Source organism: Megalobrama amblycephala, linkage group LG14 (genome assembly GCF_018812025.1).
Source record: "Megalobrama amblycephala isolate DHTTF-2021 linkage group LG14, ASM1881202v1, whole genome shotgun sequence".
Taxonomy (NCBI): domain Eukaryota; kingdom Metazoa; phylum Chordata; class Actinopteri; order Cypriniformes; family Xenocyprididae; genus Megalobrama; species Megalobrama amblycephala.
Genome location: NC_063057.1, coordinates 12,182,403 through 12,200,093, shown reverse-complemented (window position 1 = coordinate 12,200,093; position 17,691 = coordinate 12,182,403). Strand labels below are relative to the sequence as shown.

Sequence of the window (17,691 nt, the reverse complement as noted above, 5' to 3'; positions counted from 1 at the left end):
AAAAAAAAAAAATCATATTCCCAACCAATTTTTCAATTGTTCAAACAAGGCAGCATCTTAATAGTGGATCTAATTAGCGAGAGCAACACGCTTATGGTTTCAGAATACAGTCGAGCACCTGAGAAAATATTCTCCACTCATTTTATTCACAATATGTGCGTTCCATACAGGGCAATATTTTCTCATAACAATGTTCAATGTCATATTTTACCTCTATATGCTGGAGCCAAACAAAACTGTCATCAAATAGAAAAAGAAAAATATGCAAATCGTGTGCAGCTGAATTCTCATTTCTCTGGATGCGTGACATGCTGATGACTCGCAATTCTGCAGACAGTGGGAATGTAATGGAATGCATTGAAAGAAAAATAAGCAGCCACTCATCCAATGAAATACCCAAACTATGCCACACCTCTTCGGGATAGTATTTCTAAGACTTATCTCGCTCTGTACTTAAGTTGTCAACAGTAAAAAGAGAAGAGATGACATTCAAATCGTACAAAAACCTAATAAAACTTGTCGATAAGAAACATGATGGAAAAAACATGGTTCTGAAATGAATCAAATTCACTGAGTGCTATCGTTTACCCCTGTAGATCCCGATTGAGTCGTCAGCAGCCTAGAATGTAAAGAACGTATCTCCCATGGTAACCAATACTGTGGTCAAATCATTTTCAGGTGACCGAGTCTCAGAAATTATGAAAATGAACAGGAAAAAATTAATAAAAAATGGTCAGGGAGGAATGGAGAACAATGAACAATTGAAGCAATTTCCTGTTGTTTATAGAAAAAAAAAAATAATGTGGTAATAAGCTTTGAAGCTCAAGATAACGAATGTCTGTCCTTTCATTAGTTTTTTTTTTTTCTTTTCTTAATTTTAGATTTTTGTTTTCCTCCTATTTTTGATTCAGTGCAATGCATGGAACAATACAAGGGTCCCCCAGGGTTGGTTTTCTTTGTGGATTTTGGAGTGGGCACAACGGGCACATTGTTGTGGTCGTTTAACTGGTGTCCATGGATTCCATATTAGCGCTGGAGGAGTCCCTCTGGATGCTGTCAAAGATGGCGGCCAGCTCAGGGTTGGAGCTGATTTGAGATTGGAACTCGCTCATTAGGGGGCTCTTCTCTGCCTCTGGGATGGTTAGCAAGGCCACTACAGCCCGCATGGCAGATCGCTTGAGCTCATCCTGCTTCTCAAACTCCTGCTTTACAGAGTTGGCTTTTACCTAGGAAAGAAAAGGTGTTATGAGCCAACTATATAGTTAGAAATCAAAGGGCTCTCACACTTTAGGGGCTTTCACACCGAATAGTTCTAGGAACTAGCCACTAGGATAGTTCCCCGGGAACTAATTTCTCCCCCGGACCATGTTCCTGGTTGCATTCGCACCGGGAATAGGAACTGTGAAGCATCTTTAAGCGCGGCATTTACAAACCCTAAAAACCGGTGGACGGAGGATACCGTGATCGGAGCTGTGTTTGTTGAGTGTCGTGGGTTTCGTGATAAAGAGAGGAATTGATGAGAAGGGGGAACAGGATCCATAAACATTGCAAACCGTAGTCAAACTTTCACAAGAAAACCACAGATGCAGCTCAGATTTCCTCTATTTTCAATATACACAGAAACTCAGAGAGTCTTCTTTTTTAAAACTTAAACTTAACTTATACACAGAAACTGCTTTATATCTCATTTTGGTGTTTGCTGAATATTTTGTGTACCTTTGTGGTGCATGTTGCCCTGAGCGGCTCCACAAGTCTGTCCAACCTCTGTAACACTGCACTGGGACACAAACTAGATAATCTGGCCAGCATGAGGAACGTCAGCATCTGTAAGGACATTCATAGAGCAATAAGAACATTAGGAAATATAAACTGTCATTGAGATTCATGAGTCCATGGGTTACTAGGTAAATACATAACTTGATAATTCCTGTTTAAAGTGTGTAGGTAAACATAAAATACTACATTGTATAGTACGAGGCACTCAGTTTTATTAAAAGGGTAGTTCATGCTCTTGCTTCATTATCATGAAAGTACATCTGCTAATAAGTACATTAAAATAAAGTTGGACCACGTCTGTTGTCAATGCATTATGCATTCATGCCTTTGATGACCGCACACTGAATCTTTGTTAATCAATTCACTCTTTCATCTTCTGTGGTCGCTAAATGATCTGCATGGCAAAAAGCCTGTCTCTCATGAAAGATTCATGAATTCGAGTCTGATGGCTTACCTTGATATCGTAATGGTCCTTAAGTCCATCTTCAACATGGTTTAAGAATTCAAAGATGTCAAGTCTATCAAGGCAGCTGTCTAATAGAGTGTACATGCATTCAAACGCAGCCTTCCGGATATCCAGACCATCGTCCACTGTGTGTTTGAAAGGACCCATCTCAACCTAGAAAGAGGCAATTGCACTGAGCTTTGAGGTCTGAAAAAGACAGTAAAGCAATAGGCTTTGGACAAAGAGCAGATTACCTCTCTGATTAATTCTTTGCGCACTTTGGTCTCATTGTACAAATGAGGGAGAACTGTATCCAACAGGTCTCGAATAAGTGAAGGTTTGTTATGAGCTGCAGAGTTGAAGGTAACTAGAGCCACTCTTCGTACATTGAGGTCTGGATCTTCCAATGTTTTCAAGAAATCACCTAGAAGTATTTCAATAATATTACAATAAAAAACAGTTTTAAAAAAATGTTCTAGACAGAATTCAAAATGGTGAACATTTGCACTTGCCTATGCAGTTTTTAAGAAGAGGGTCAATTGTCTGTGGGTGATCGGAAATCGTGAATTTAACAGCTGTAACTACTGAGCTCCTGGCATAAGATGATCCTGGGGAGAGAAAGAGAACACCTCAATCAAAACTAAGATTGATAAAAAAAAATAAATAAATAAATTGATACAAAAACATTTATAGAACTCTGGTTTATCAGAGTTTTGATACAGATTTAACAGGCAGAGTTTGATAATCACCTGATAAGAGATAGCCTTTTAGCCTGGGCAGAAGAGTCTCTGGGTCGATAAGTGTTAACTTTCCAAGACATTCAGCTACCACGTTCCTTGTGCCTTCTTCTGTACACTCGCAGTGTTTGAGCAACAGCGCCCACACATTTTCTACATAGGGTTTGAGCCCTGCAACCGAGGCAGAACTGATGATTTCCTTGAGAGAATGCAAAAGCAGGTACTGTCGCTTGGGCTGGCCAGAGATCTCTTGCAGGACAAAGGGCAGGTACTCCGGGAGGTTCCCCACACTTATGCTGCCTAACGCATATGAAGCTGCCGATTTGACCTCTTCGCTGGCTGAAGAGAAGGCATCCAGGATGACCGTTTTCAGCTCAGGCTGGCCGCTCAGATCAACGTGATGGCCGACCTCTCCCAGGGAAAGCAGAGCCAGCAAACGGATGGAGTCGGTGGAGCGTGAGTTCTTCACATCTTGAATGAACTGTCCCACCACTGCAGGGCCCTCTTTAGGACAAGCACGGGTGAGAGCGGCCACACACTTTGCAATGGAGTAGTAGGATTGCTTATGGGTGAGCGCTGCACTCTGGGCATACACAGGACCTGTTAGCATACGTAGCAGGTCCATGTAGCCCAAGCTGGCAGTTCCCGTAGCTACAAGAGCCTGGAAGAATTCCAGCATGGCACTAAGAGCGCCACCTTGCAGCAACGGCGAACGAACCAAAGCTATGAGTTCAGCCAAAATAGAGCCACTTATCTTAGACAGCGAGTCAGGGTGGACTCGTGCAAGCGTGGTGAGGAAGCTGATAGCCATCTGAGAGACATGCATATCGCTTTCATTGATAAGAGGCGGCAGCTCAGCCAGTACAGCATCGATCATGGCTGGTGTTACACTATCGCTGTAGTTCTTGACCAGAATGTCCAGAGCAGCCAGTGTGCTTAGTTTCAGTGCTCGTTGGTTCTTACGCAGGAAGGAGGCAAGAATGGGAACAGCCTCACCCAAGATGGGCCTCAGGTTGATCTTTAGCGGCGAACCTGCGATAAGAGTGAGAGCTTTGACAGTGGTCAGCCTTGTTATCTCGTTCTTCAGTCGCTCTAGGAAGATGAGGAGAGTCCCTGGTAGGTCCGCACCAAGGCTATCACCAAGGTTGCAGATAATTTGCCCCATACAAGAAATAGCTCGCTCCTTCACTTCCTGGTCGATATCTGCTGCTTTCAGCCTTTTAATGGTGCAAGCAAAAAGGTCAGTGATGTAGGGCGAGGCATCAAAAGCATCTGGTTGATCCAGGGGCCTAATGACTTTGACCAACTGCTGGGTGACCAGCAGTGCTTCAGAGGTGATCTTATAAAAGGGATCGCCCACACAAGCAACTACAGGAGGCACTATAGCCTGAACATGGGGGTGGAAGACTTGAGGCTGATGGTTGCACAGGACCACATACAAGCAGGACAGGGCATCAATCTTCAGGTTTGAAGAGCTTGACTTATCGTTGAGAGAAAATATGATTCCTAGATGGAATAAAATTCACAAATGTCACTCCAAGTGCAAAAAAAAAAGCAAATATTGAGAAACTTAACATAATGGCTACATAAGATTTCCAACCAAAAAAAAAGACCTAACATTTCAAGGTTTACCCAACAGTGCTTTTATAAATGTCACAGGTAAAATGCTGATCACACTTGTCAAGAATTAAGCATATGTTCATGGAAGGAATGACTCCACTTGCTTTAACATGTAGTAGCTTGCCTGCGGCACATACCTGGGATGAGAACAGGAATATGCTGTGTCAGGGCCCCTGGTAGCACGTTTACCAATTCTGTCAGCATGTTGAAACAGCACTGCCGGGTCTTAACACTTTTCTCCTTCATCTGTTTGTGCAATGCTTTCACTATCATGGACACCTGCAAAGGCACACAATACATCACCATCATGAATAAACGTAAATAATTAGGAATCCCAAGTTTATAGAGTACTGTCTCCAAATAGTCTTCACGGTATATTACAATGAAGACTTTGACAATAAAAAAAATCAGCAGTCTTAGATTAAAAAAAAAGGAACATCTTTCTATACCTGGCTTTGAAGCATTGTGAGAGGAGTTTCTCCCTGTTCCATGGCATCTGGGTCACAGAGCCAGCTCTGGGCAGGGCGTGTCTGCTTGAGTAGGGACAAGTAGGCATGGAACACATCCGCCTTCACGTTTTCTTCCCGCTCTTTAAAGCGGGCGATGAGCGCCGGTGAAACAGTGCGGTAGAACTCAGGTAACATCTCGTGTCGTGTGCTCACCACGGCGTCCAAGCACTTTGCTGCTGCTCTCCTCACTTTCCAACTCATGTCGTCGTCGTCACTGTACTCATCATCACTTCCTGTTTGGAGTTAGATGATATCATAATCACAGCCACTAATTTGAATAATTCCATCTGTTGCAACCACTACAATCCATTTTGTACACATTTTATTCCATATTGGCCAAAAGAGTTGGCATATTATGCATGTAGATATGACTGGGTACCAAGACACATCTCAAGCTAGCAGCCCCAAAAGGCTTTATTTGTAATCACTCAGGCAGTGTGGAACATAAAGGGCTACAAATCTGTCCCCTGAACCACAAAACACAAAAAGCGTGGACTTCTAAAGCATGGACTTCGAAAAGAAAAACAAACATACCCTCAAATCTGCTGCCATACTGTACAAGCCTCCTAAGGCTGCTTACAGGCTTGTGCGCAGTCAGCACATTGAATTATTGAAAAGAAAACAATGAATAGGTACAAATATGATTCATGGATGAAAAAAAAAAACTCAAATAGGGGCATAAAATAAAAAATCCTTGATGCCAGAAAAGATCAAGTAGAACAAAGGCAGTCATGAAAGCAGTGAATGTCTAACTCAAACTTTTGGACAGGGGCTTGTCATTACAGTCTGCTCCTGTCAAATTCTGGGGTGCAGCAACCCATATTTTTTCAACCTTGCTTCCACATGAAACACTTCATTCCAACACTTTCAACATGCAAGGCTGAGCACATCCACACTCAGTTGTGCTTCAGAGCACTAATGGTTAAATAAAGCATTTTCACTCACAGAATGCACAACCTCTGTCAGAGAAAGAGGCACGACATGCTCAGCACATGCATTAAGTAGGGTGAAAAGGTGCCTGCTCGACAATCTCTAAGGTGCCAGAGGAATAGTGGAAAATGTTTAAGCCTGTCTGGACATTACAGGACAATCAGTACCCCCAAACCAATCTCAGAGCCAATTTTATCTGCTGTGGCAGCTTAAGCATTATTTAAATCTGCTAGACCGGACCAGTCGCCAACATCCATTCATTCCAATAATAAGCTGATTTCTGATGGTCTTGCAAAACAGTCTTTGCAGATGTCCAACTTTTCTGTCTTCAATCATGGACAGACTGCTGTATTACCAATACGGTGCTTTCACTGAAGTAGGGATGCAACAACTAATCGATAATGAAAATCGTCGACAACGAATGTCATGGATTAGTCGCATCTGCTCACCGTTCAAGGAAAACTTTTGCAGTCGTGTCAAATTACAGCACTGAATGACACATTTCTATGGACAAATGCATCTAAGATATAGATATAGATATATTCACTGTATGTTTTCATAGCATTCAGTTGGCATGTTTGTTTAAAGGACAGCATTGGGCAGGACGTGGAATAGTGTTTTGTCAATAAAATAAAATAAAAAAAGAAAATTGTCTTTTTATCTGATTAATTGAAAGTAGTTAGTTGCAGTCCTACACTGAAGCTATTTGTTTTCCCCAAAACCAATAAACCCTAGGGTTATTATTGTTATGCGACAAGCAAAGGCTAACACACACCAGAACTAACAAACTAAGCTGGTAACTTACAGCTAAACAGACTCTTTTGGTTTGGGAGAGAGACTAAATTCTTCTTCCCTCAGACAGAGAGGAGAAATGAGCCCCGCCTCGTACCTTGATAATCTTCGTCTACGCCATCGGCATCCATTGCATTCTCATCTTCATCCTCATCATCATAGTTGTAGTTGGGGTCATAGGTCAGATATTTAAGACAGATGCTAATGACTGTTGGGACATGTGGATAGACCTCCTTCGGACACCTGGGAATCAAAAGCAATAAGGGTTTTTTAATTACACAATCAGTTCACATCAATTCATGCATCATGGAAACTTCAAGATTACAGTTTTTCAATGGCTGTGTTTTTGTTTGTTTCTGGTCCAACTCATCCATTATAATATCATGAGAAACAAATTCAGTTAGTTTTGTCCAAATTTTCTGGTATCGCAAATGTCAGCAGTTAGACGAAGATGTAGACTAACCTCCTTACGAAAGACTCAAAAGCTTGTATGCAGTATTCCCTCAGTTCATCATCGTCAACATTGCAGAACTTCACCACCAATGGGATGATCTTCTCTAAGTACTCACCTGCAGGATAAAACCACCATGTTGTCATTTACCATCATTACACACATATCAGACAGTTGCAAAACTGTAATAATTCATTGAGAAATAAAAATGAGTTTGGAGAGCTGCAAGATAAAGGCCTTGCTGTTTTCAGCTCAATCAAAGAAACAATCTTAAGATGACAAAAAGACTTAATTAAAACAGTAGCGCCAAGAGATAGCTACAAAACAACTTTGAGTGCATTCCACTGAAGTAATCTTGCGCATCTTAATCGCAGCTGTCTTTGTTTCATCAAACGTAGGCGGTAATTGGCTGATGGGGAACAGCGCACCACAGCAGCAAACCTAAATGACTTTTCACTTCATTTCATTTGTGCCAAATGGCCTGCCTTAGCAGTGCGGCAATGGAACAACGTTGATGACAAGGTGACGGGTAATAATGACCATGCTGGAGATTGTTCCATCTCCTGTCACACAATAACATTCTGGCAATTTGTTCGGTCAAATTCCAAAGAAATTTGACTTCTAGCTTATACCCCCTTTAGGTAATTGTGCTTTGGGTGTGGAAATGTAAAAAACAATAAAAGTTGTGAATAATTAAGGACAACTTCCAAGTATTTTATTATTGTATCATTGTAGAAAAGAGATCAACGAAATATCTTTGGATGATGTCAAAATTCTTCTTGTCAAAGAAAAACTGAGCAATCATAAAGTGAAATGTAATCAAGATTCAATGTCAACATAGGTGACCTCAATCTTGAGTGAAACATTTTCCATCATAAGAAAGGACTCCGGACTTCAAGATCAAGCCATGGAGAACTGTGGTAAAAAGGCAATACCTAGGAGGGGAGGATATCATTACACAAATGTATTTACACTATGCTTTCAGCAAAAAACAGCTATTGTAATAATTGGATCATTTTCATTAAAGACCTTTGAGGATGGCTTTGGTTTGCTTTAGCTCATTCCAGCAAAGGCTAAATTACAGCATCAGTGGTGAAACTAATAGCCCTATGAGAAGATCACAGTTGATGGCTTCAATAAGTGCACAGTAAAATTGCTTTCTGCACTTAAAGAGTAACTGAGATGAGGTCTTGAACCCCGAAGACATTAAGTTAACTGAGGTCTGTAACAACGGGGGAGCCTCACCGATTCTGTGGCCAGCTTGTCTGCTGATGGCAGCAATACACTGGATGTAAGTGCGCGTGGTTGACATGGACTCGTTTCGCGAGAGCTCGGACAGTAAGTGCTCGATGAGGTCCACAAAGACCAAGTTTCCGCAGCTCATGACCAGGTGTCCCAGGGCTATGATGGTCCTCTTCCTTACTGCCAGGCGAGGGCTTGTCAGTTGAGGCAGCAGACAGCTCAGAATGGAAGGGTGGAAATTCACTAAGAGGCCTCCTTGTCTGGATGAATGAACACAAACAATGTTAGACATTCAAAAGAAGTTTCTTGCAAAGACCACATAATGACCACTAATTTGGGTGGTGTATCCTCTTTATTAGAAAGAAAATATAACATACTAATATAAAACTCCTACTATTTCTGCAGTATACAGCATGTATAGCAAATTTATTTTCAAACCAAAAAACACAACTATAAAGTTAGAATAAACATAACATTATCATCCGTTGGTGTGGATGCTAATATAAGGGTAGTTAATATAAGGGTGCTTTCACACCGGGTAGTTATATGAACTTAGTTCTAGGAACTAGCAACCAGGGTGATTCGCCGAGAACTAATAGTTGTCCTACGGCTGTTTTCCTGGTTGCATTCGAACTGCCAGTAGGAACTCTGAAGTGACGTAACCCGTGTTTGTTGTGACTTTTATTTTGACGGTGCTACGAACGCCAGAGCCTGAGCACACAGCACTCCTATTCTTCATTTGTTTATGATCTGTTTAACAGTCCTGTCTAATATGTTATTAGATAGAACTGTTATACAAAGAAAGTAGACACTATATGAAAAATTATTTACGTCTGCCATGTGGTCGATGCCCAATGTCGCTAGCTGAGCAGAAGTACATAATCATGTTTTGCTTGGTCCAAAGTTGGGTTGTATTTTCTCCTTAGCATAAAGGTTGAGTTAGTTTGTGGAATAAATATATAGGCTAAAAACGGTGTGTGTACACAGCTTTTTTTAAATATGGTGGGTGCCGATGTTTCGTTCGTGTTCGGCCAATCAGCGTACACTTACGGCACTGGTAGTTCCTATTGTGCTGGGTTAGACCCTACTCTGAAATAGGAGCTAATTTTGTTCCCCCAAAAGGAGTTCCTAAAACTAAAATCGTTCCTACGGTGTGAACACGGCACAATCCGGGCACTTCCCTCAATAGTTCTAGGAACTATGAAAAGGTTCCTTTGCTGCGAAAGTCCCGATCGTTGTTAGTGTTATCACTGTAGTTTTCATTCTTAGTGTGAATAGGCCTTAAATCCTAATTGTGGGAAAATACATGATACATGTTTAAATGATTCCGTGTAGCTCAACTGGTAGAGCATGATCTGAGCATGATGATGGCACGGTTGTGGATTCAATTCCCAAGGCACACAAAAGCTGGCAAAAAGTCACTTTGGATAAAAGGATCTGCCTAATGCATGAACGTAAGTATAAATGCAAAATGCCTTCACCCAAGTCTGCCATTAGTTACCACACAACAGAGCTGAGCATCAGCATCTAAACTGAAAGACCTAAAAGTATATTCAGGTCAGTGAACTGAGGAAAAAGACAACTGAGAACTGTCACAGAGGGGAGATGCGTGTGCACAAACACATCAAGAAATTACCTGGCGGGAGTCCATGTGCACTCAAAAACACAATTGGTCTAAACAAAAGCAGCAGTCATCACATGGCTTGTCTGACATACCTGCACAGCATGTCTGCCATGATGTCCAATGCTTCCAGCTGAACTGAGACGTCCTCCTGCTTGGCAATGGCACTTGTGAGGCGGCCTGTAATCTTTTTGCAAACGCTAGCAGCAAGAGCAGAGCCTAAAGCAAAGAGAAACGGACTTAGCAGGCAAGATGCCACACGAAAATAACTAAATATAGTCATAAACATCTGAATGAATTCTCTGTCCTTTTATCACAATAGAGAAGAAAAAAAAAAACAATTCTGAAATACAACTGCATTAATACTATTAGGCAGGGAAAACATGTTTTACCGCTGGATGCTGGCGGGAGCTCTCCAATCACCGTCTTGAGGCCGATGCTAGAAATATCTCTAAGCTGCTCCTTATCTGATAACATGTTTGTACACAATGTATCAACAATGGTTTCGACCTGGTACTCCTTCACTTTGCTGACAAGTGGGCCCAAACTGCAAGAAATAACAAGGACTTTTAGTGCAACCTGTGAAATGCTTCCTATTTATCTATTACTAAGCAATGAATACATTTAGATTTGGTTCGGATTGCTTGCGATAATGTCTGTGCTGCGAAATGGTACATTACAAATTATTTCTGTTTAGTAGTGTAAATCCATTTGCAAGATGGCTTTAACTGCCATAAGGTTTAGAAAGAGTCGCTGTATACAAACTTGTATTTCAGCACAGAATGAAATGAACAAAGATTACTGTGACTTATTCAATCCCTTCAAAACTAACTAGGAAAAAAAATAGAGGTTAATCTTAGAAGCTAATAACCAAGATAAATCGAAGTAAAAAACAGCAATACATCTCACTAAATCACTGTGGCATGAATCAATTTCACATTAAAACATTTTCAGAGGACAAAACTGAAGCCAGTTCATGAAGGACACACTGAAAACACCCAAGTAAGAGAAACTTTCAAGTTCATTTTTAAGTATAAAAGGACTGAAACAAATCTTACCATTTTACAGCCAGATTCTGAACTTCTCCGTTCTTGTCCTCCAGGAGCTTTAAGATCATTTTGACCACCTTCCGTTCACTATCATCATCCAGCTTTATGGAGTCCTTCTGCAACTCGGACATCAAATCATTGGTGGCCATGAATCTGAGGGAATAAACAAGGACGTGTTATGAATCATTTATCACTTTGCTTTATTCTGAAGAAAAAAATGTTTCTTCTACCAAAATGTAATAACTTGTGCCTCCCCTGAAACGACTTTGACTAATGTTATCTATCCCTACCCTCCAACCACCTGTCATATAAAGACAGAAATTTTTCATCATCCAACCATTTGCCAATGGATAAAAATCAAGCATCATCAGCATTTTCTTCCATTGTATATCCCGCTTCACTCACAAAAAACGTAATTTTGCAAAAGAAATGACAAGCAGTTGCAAGGCTTTTTTCCCCCAGAGGTGTTCCCAATGGTCCAGACACACTTAAAAAAAGGGTTTCATGTGACTTCGGCACTAACAGAATGGCTACTGTGAAGACTCCCGCATGGCCCTAAGGTGAGAGCCACCTTAATGGCGGTGACTGCTGGCATTATGTCAAAGCAAATGGACGGACTGAAGCATTTTCACCTTTTCATCTCACTTGTCATGGTTTGCTAAATTCATAATCCACTTCTGAGCTGAAACTGGAGTGGATTAAAATGAAATCTTGTCTTTGGGTGCCAACATCAAAGCCTCAGCGCAGAACCTCATATGTGATGCGAGCGAAAACCTTCTGCATACCCTTTTACGTGCCATCTCTCTCTCTCTCTCTCTCTCTCTCTCTCTCTCTCTCACACACACAGTCCTAAAAGAGTCTGCTTTGGCATATATTTGAAGGCATGGAATCTCTTATTCCAGCGAGAGCCTAAGTAAGAATGAATAATACATGAGACGCACACGCTTCAACAGCAGGGCGAGAGAGGGAACGCCAGCACGCACCAACAGAGGAGACCTATAACGGTGTGTAAGCAAAATGTTCCCAGAGGTAAAATCTTGTGAATTTCAGAAGACCTGGAATGAGAACAGCAAGTGGTTTGACGTGGATGACAGGCAGGGAAGACTCTGGAAATATGATCCGATGACTGCATTAGTATTCATTTGAGAACTCCTGTCAGATATATATAAAAACTCACAAACCATTAACCTCCTGGTGGCTGCTGCTGAATATACTGACATCATTAAAGGGAATCCCCCAACAGAAAAAAGCATGGCAGCACAAAATACAAACTAACTGTGCAGACCATTTAGATTATGAACTACGATTTCACGATAATCATTTTGCTTTTAAACTGTTATTTACACATGCTTCTGGCCTTGACAGCATTTCTGACTAGACAAGTATTCTCAGACCAAAGTCAATGAGGAATATCGTCATATCTTTGCATATAGGCATAACCAGTGCTGGGCAATAACTAGTTGCATGTAATCTGGACTAAGTAATCAAATTCCAAAAATTAAGTACTTGTAATTAATTATATTACATTTTAAAATACTTGTAATACAGTTACTTTTTATTGATTACATGATTACATATTCACACAATGGCAGTAAATCATTTGGAATTTATTAGAGATGTACTGATGTATCGGCTAACAATCGGTATCGGCCGATAAAAGCTATTATTATCACTTTAACGCATTAACAGTTCGTTAGCCTATTGGCATAATTGCCCAGATCATATTTCAAAGGCAGATATCACAATTTGGCCAAAAAATTACTTGGGCAATTATGCTATGAGGCTAACTAGTTTAAAAATAGTGACGTTAAAGCAGGCTCTTTTTGACCCTTTGAATCACCCGTAGTTCAAGCCAGGGTTGCCAGGTCTGCGTTTTGGTATACATTCTACATCAAATATTATTTGTAGCACCTCCCATCCAATAATCGCAAAAGGATTTGTGCTTTATTACTTCTGATAAGAATTAAAGCATCAGTTTTCAAATTCTGTCCATTTTATCATGAAATTCAAACAATAAATGGTGTTTTGACGCTCTTAAATGTGACGTCAGATCGCTGTAATGACTGAGTTCAGGCGGCAGCGCGGAGTGCAAGTCTTTTCTTCCTCTTCAATAGTGAATGAACATCAAAAGGTATGTTGAAAGATACAGTACAACTTACCAGAATGTATCACGTCTCATGAAATCACTTTATTTGTGTTTCAACAGCGGAAAGACGTCAGAAAAAAAAGCTTGTGAACAATGTCACATCATGTCACTTTTACCTCACTAGAGAGGAGCTTATTTACTGTTAATTATATGTTAATGCAAATTTGCCATGAAGACAAGGGCTTATGAAAACTACATTATGTGATACTAAGTTTTATACATTTCAGTTTTTATTTGAGTGTAATTATTATATATGAAAATAAACAGAAGCTTTCTGTGTTTCTGTGTGTATGCACAAATTTTGTATCGGATAGGCGTTTCGTCCACACTGATCTGGCGTTTTCGGAAGGTGAAACCGTTATTTTTTGAAACCGGGTCCCAGAGTGGATAAATCTGAAAATGACACCCTTTGCGTTTTCGTGTGTACAGCCAATCCGTATATATTGTGAAACGATATGTCATCACCCTAACGTGTTGGACCCTAGTCAGACGCCACTAACAGCACAAAACAGCAACAACAACAATAATAACGTACTACATACTTGTGTTCGTGCTGCAGAAGCTACCGAGCCTAAAGCTTTATTTCGAAGCTTTACTAAAGTTTGTATACAGCACGCAAGGTTTATGCGCATACTCCAAGTCTTATTCTTTGTTTTTAGAGTATCTCTATCGCAGAATTACAGCGCCACATATTGATCTGGCATGTATACTACATCGTTTTGAGTCGTTTCAGTGGTTTCGTGTGTACGCAGATATTTCTTGAGACGAGGAAAAATAAAGATCGGATAGGGTAAGCTCTGGCTTCGTGTGGACGGGGCCTTAGTATCGGTGCATCTCTAGAATTGATTAAATCTCCCTAATTCTTTTTCATGTTTCAAATTTTCCATTCTAAAATAAGCCTACTGCTTATATACTTTCAGAATGCCTTCTAGTTTTGTAAAACTGCACTTAATCAGGTGGCTATAATTAAATGGGAAATTGAGAGGCAACAAAGCATTTGACCACTGGACTTACAGTAATCATTTCACTTTTAAGGAGTGTTTTCTGAACATTGCAACATTACATAATCAGCTTCTGACAAACATATTATTTGAATTATCACTCAGTAAGCTTAGCTTTTTAATAATTAGCTTTCCATTAAACTCCCTGCAGTTCCTTCACGAACCCCAGTCTGGGAAACACTGATGTAATGTAATATTTAATGCACTTCATGTTGTTGATGATAAAGAATGGAATATATTTCCTTAAACTTTGTATTTTTTTTATCAGTATGGCACAATATTAATATCCTATTCAAATGAATGTGATAAATGAGTTAGGTCAAAAGTAATCAAAAAGTAGTCAGCTTTTATTACCTAAAATGTGCAATGTAATGCCTTATTAAAATTACGTAATATAATTTGGAATAACTAACGAACTACAATTTGTAACTAATCCACTGGCTATAACATTGAGGGGTATATCTTTCATTATTATTATTAAAAAAATAATAATTTCTCCTTGTTTAAATGTTGCAAAATGGTTTAATACAAATAATCCATTTCACACAGCCTGTAACTTACAAAAAAAAAGGACAAGTCAACCTCTGCCTTTATAAATAAATGTCAATCTGCACAAGATAACAAATACAACTGATTAATAACTGAATAAATTAAGGAAATATTAAAAGAATGGCATGTCAAACCTGATAATACTTAAATATATAAAAGACGTAAGGTTCTTAAACACTGAATGCAGAGATCCTAACAAAAGGAAAACCTTGAATTCAATATCCATTCTACACAATACAAACTTCTCCAAAAAGTATCTGATGTAGTTTAATTCTGTGCACATTTCATGCTAACATTAGCCTACTAATATGAACACGAGGAAAGTAAACTACATCAAGTTACATCAAATACTGCATTGACTCAACAACTCTGCTTATTTTGTCTATTGGTTGTAATGAATGACTGTACTCATTACAAATAATGTGACAGTTCGAGTGCAGTGCTATCAAAACGAGATGCTATGGCTAATCGGCTAACACTAGCTACTAGCTGGCTAACACCAATACTAACACACACACTTTTGACAGCTTACATTCCAACACGAGAAGGCAAATTAGCAAGTTGTAGCCGTGAATAGATGACCCATGCACAATCTTAAACAGCAAAAAGGCAAAATGAAACCCCTTACAGTATGAGTTAGCTTGTTAGCTTAGCATGTCAATCTAAACAACAACACTCGCGCGATTCGAGGCCTAAAACTTTCTGCGATCGCTTCATTATTTATTAAAACATTTTAACGCCATCACAAGCCCTGTAAATAAGCGTGCATGCTCTTTAACACTCGATCTAGATATGTGCATCACGGCTGACCTGAAATCCTTGTCGCTGGATGTCATTTTCTCCAAAAGATTAGAGATGTGGTACGAGGCACTCGCCATGTTTGCAGTCAGGAAAACCACTTGTGTGTGTGTTTAGGGCCAGAATGATTTAGTTCTCCTCTTTTTTGAAGGTTTGAAGAGGTGTAAAGTACAAGACGAATATCCAGAGTTTGTTGTGCAGGTAGGTGATCAGCAGCAGCTGTGCGGGGAAGAGCAGACGCTCATGCCTTGAGTTTGGATGGGTTTGAATGGAGGTGCTGCTCGCTTCTGCAGGAGGGAGGAGCTCAGACTAGACACACACTGCTGTCTATGAGAAGACAGAGTAAAAGTGGGGCCGTGCCGCAAAACCTAGTGAGCCGCCTATTTGGATAGCATGAGTATCTTTTGGACACCATGTTTGTGGTGATGACAGGTAAAGGTGTTCTCATGATACTCGAATAATTTAACATGGTCCTTTTATTGTTTATTATTCACTCATGTGCCGAGGTGTAAAGTATTTGAGTAAATGTTACTTTGTAGTTGTACTGAGTATCAAAGATATTGGCAACTTTTACTCTCTATTTGACTACATTTTTGAACAAGTAAATTTACTTTTTACTCCAATACATTTGTGATGAGTAATGCAGTTACACATTACATTTTTCATGTGCACCTAACTTTTTCTGCAGCAGTTTGTTTCTGATATAAAGAAGCGATATCACCATCTAAGGGCTTTGAAGGTACTATATCTTGTGCATTTTGCTTTTACTCACCCACACTTGTCAACAAGGATACTTTACATGAATGCGAGTGGATTAGCAGGTAGTTGCTGATCGCAGGTGTTTGATTTAGGAAATGAGATCGTGACTTCAGCCGGTGATGAGGCCAGCACATCCAATCCAAGCAGACTTTGAGTATTTAATTTTACTGAACATTATTTTATTTATCTGCTATATTGATGAGACCTTTTTAAAGGATATTGGTTTACGTATGGCCTTTTGAACTTAACTGAGACTTGAAAGTTTGTAGGCGTTTAAAAGGTTGTTGTGTCGACCTTGATTTATTGCAATATTGAGGTGTTCAATTTTATTTTGATTTTGCAAAATAAACATGATTTCTCATCTTACAAATCAATTGTTTCTTATTTTCAATGGCATGTCTCTCAGGTGTTGAGGACTAGTGCATCTTTAAGGCCATATTTAGTATGAGTAAAATACTTAAGTACTGTTAAAATCGGATACTTTAAGACTTTTACTCAAGTCGTATTGGAATTTGTGACTTGTAACTTGTCATTTTCCCCGTAAGGTATTTGTACTTTTACTCAAGTATGGTTTTCAGGTACTCTTTACACCTCTGCTCATGTGCTGGTATCTGTCCCAGAACTGTGTGGGTAAATGCAGATTAAAAAGTCTATCTAATCAATATTAGTATAACTTGTTGACCAAATGTGACCAATTTGTGAAGGTTTGTTATATTCTATGGAAACCTGGTATATCTTTTTCATTTTAATGTCTCATATTTCAACATTTGTTTGCATTTTGTTTTTGGATAGGATAGTGTATTTACATCTCTTGGCGGAGAGAGATATAAACATTTTCTTCACAGTATCTTACAGTAAATATCCTACTAAATCTAATATTTTTCACCATATGTGGTAAGGTAGTTTTCTATAAAACAATCTTTTTCCCATTAAAAATATGATTTTTTTAAATTTTATTTTTTTACATTCAATACTTCATAGAAACAACTGAGATCAGATCCATCCTGACTAATGAGAGGTCGCTTGACAACTAGGTACTCCAAAAAGCTTGCAAATGGTATATTGTCTGGAGCTCAAATAAATGGGTGTCTATTATTGCATTTCAATCACTGAAATGACCTGGTGCATGAAAGTGTGAGAGAGAAAAAGAAGTAGCAATTATCCTCTACAGAGTATTGCCTATGACAGGTTTGACTTTGCACCCATGTTAGGTGAGACCTCTATGATACATTCATCCTATCCTTCAATGTGTCTTCATTCAGAGTC

At 39.6% G+C, this 17,691-nt stretch overlaps 1 protein-coding gene across 1 annotated transcript; it reads right to left on the bottom strand.

Annotated features, from left to right (window-relative positions):
- Positions 1-127: 127 nt before the first annotated feature.
- Positions 128-15,985, bottom strand: cand1 (cullin-associated and neddylation-dissociated 1). The gene is made up of 15 exons (XM_048154705.1): positions 15,679-15,985; positions 11,182-11,325; positions 10,516-10,670; positions 10,219-10,342; positions 8,506-8,762; positions 7,273-7,378; positions 6,907-7,052; positions 5,028-5,320; positions 4,716-4,857; positions 2,971-4,464; positions 2,734-2,829; positions 2,476-2,645; positions 2,231-2,395; positions 1,717-1,824; positions 128-1,226 (listed from the first exon to the last, which is right to left on the bottom strand). Exons 1-15 carry the CDS (start codon positions 15,744-15,746, stop codon positions 1,002-1,004), a joined length of 3,693 nt encoding a protein of 1,230 aa, XP_048010662.1. The 5' UTR covers positions 15,747-15,985; the 3' UTR covers positions 128-1,001.
- Positions 15,986-17,691: the final 1,706 nt, after the last annotated feature.

Excerpts from the sequence above, each read along its gene's own strand:
- cand1 (XM_048154705.1), bottom strand. The coding sequence starts at position 15,746 with ATGGCGAGTGCCTCGTACCACATCTCTAATCTTTTGGAGAAAATGACA. Across the intron at positions 10,671-11,181 it reads CAGAATCTGGCTGTAAAATG|TTTGGGCCCACTTGTCAGCA; the intron begins GTAAGATTTGTT and ends TATTTCTTGCAG. Across the intron at positions 7,379-8,505 it reads ACAAGCTGGCCACAGAATCG|GTGAGTACTTAGAGAAGATC; the intron begins GTGAGGCTCCCC and ends TTTATCCTGCAG.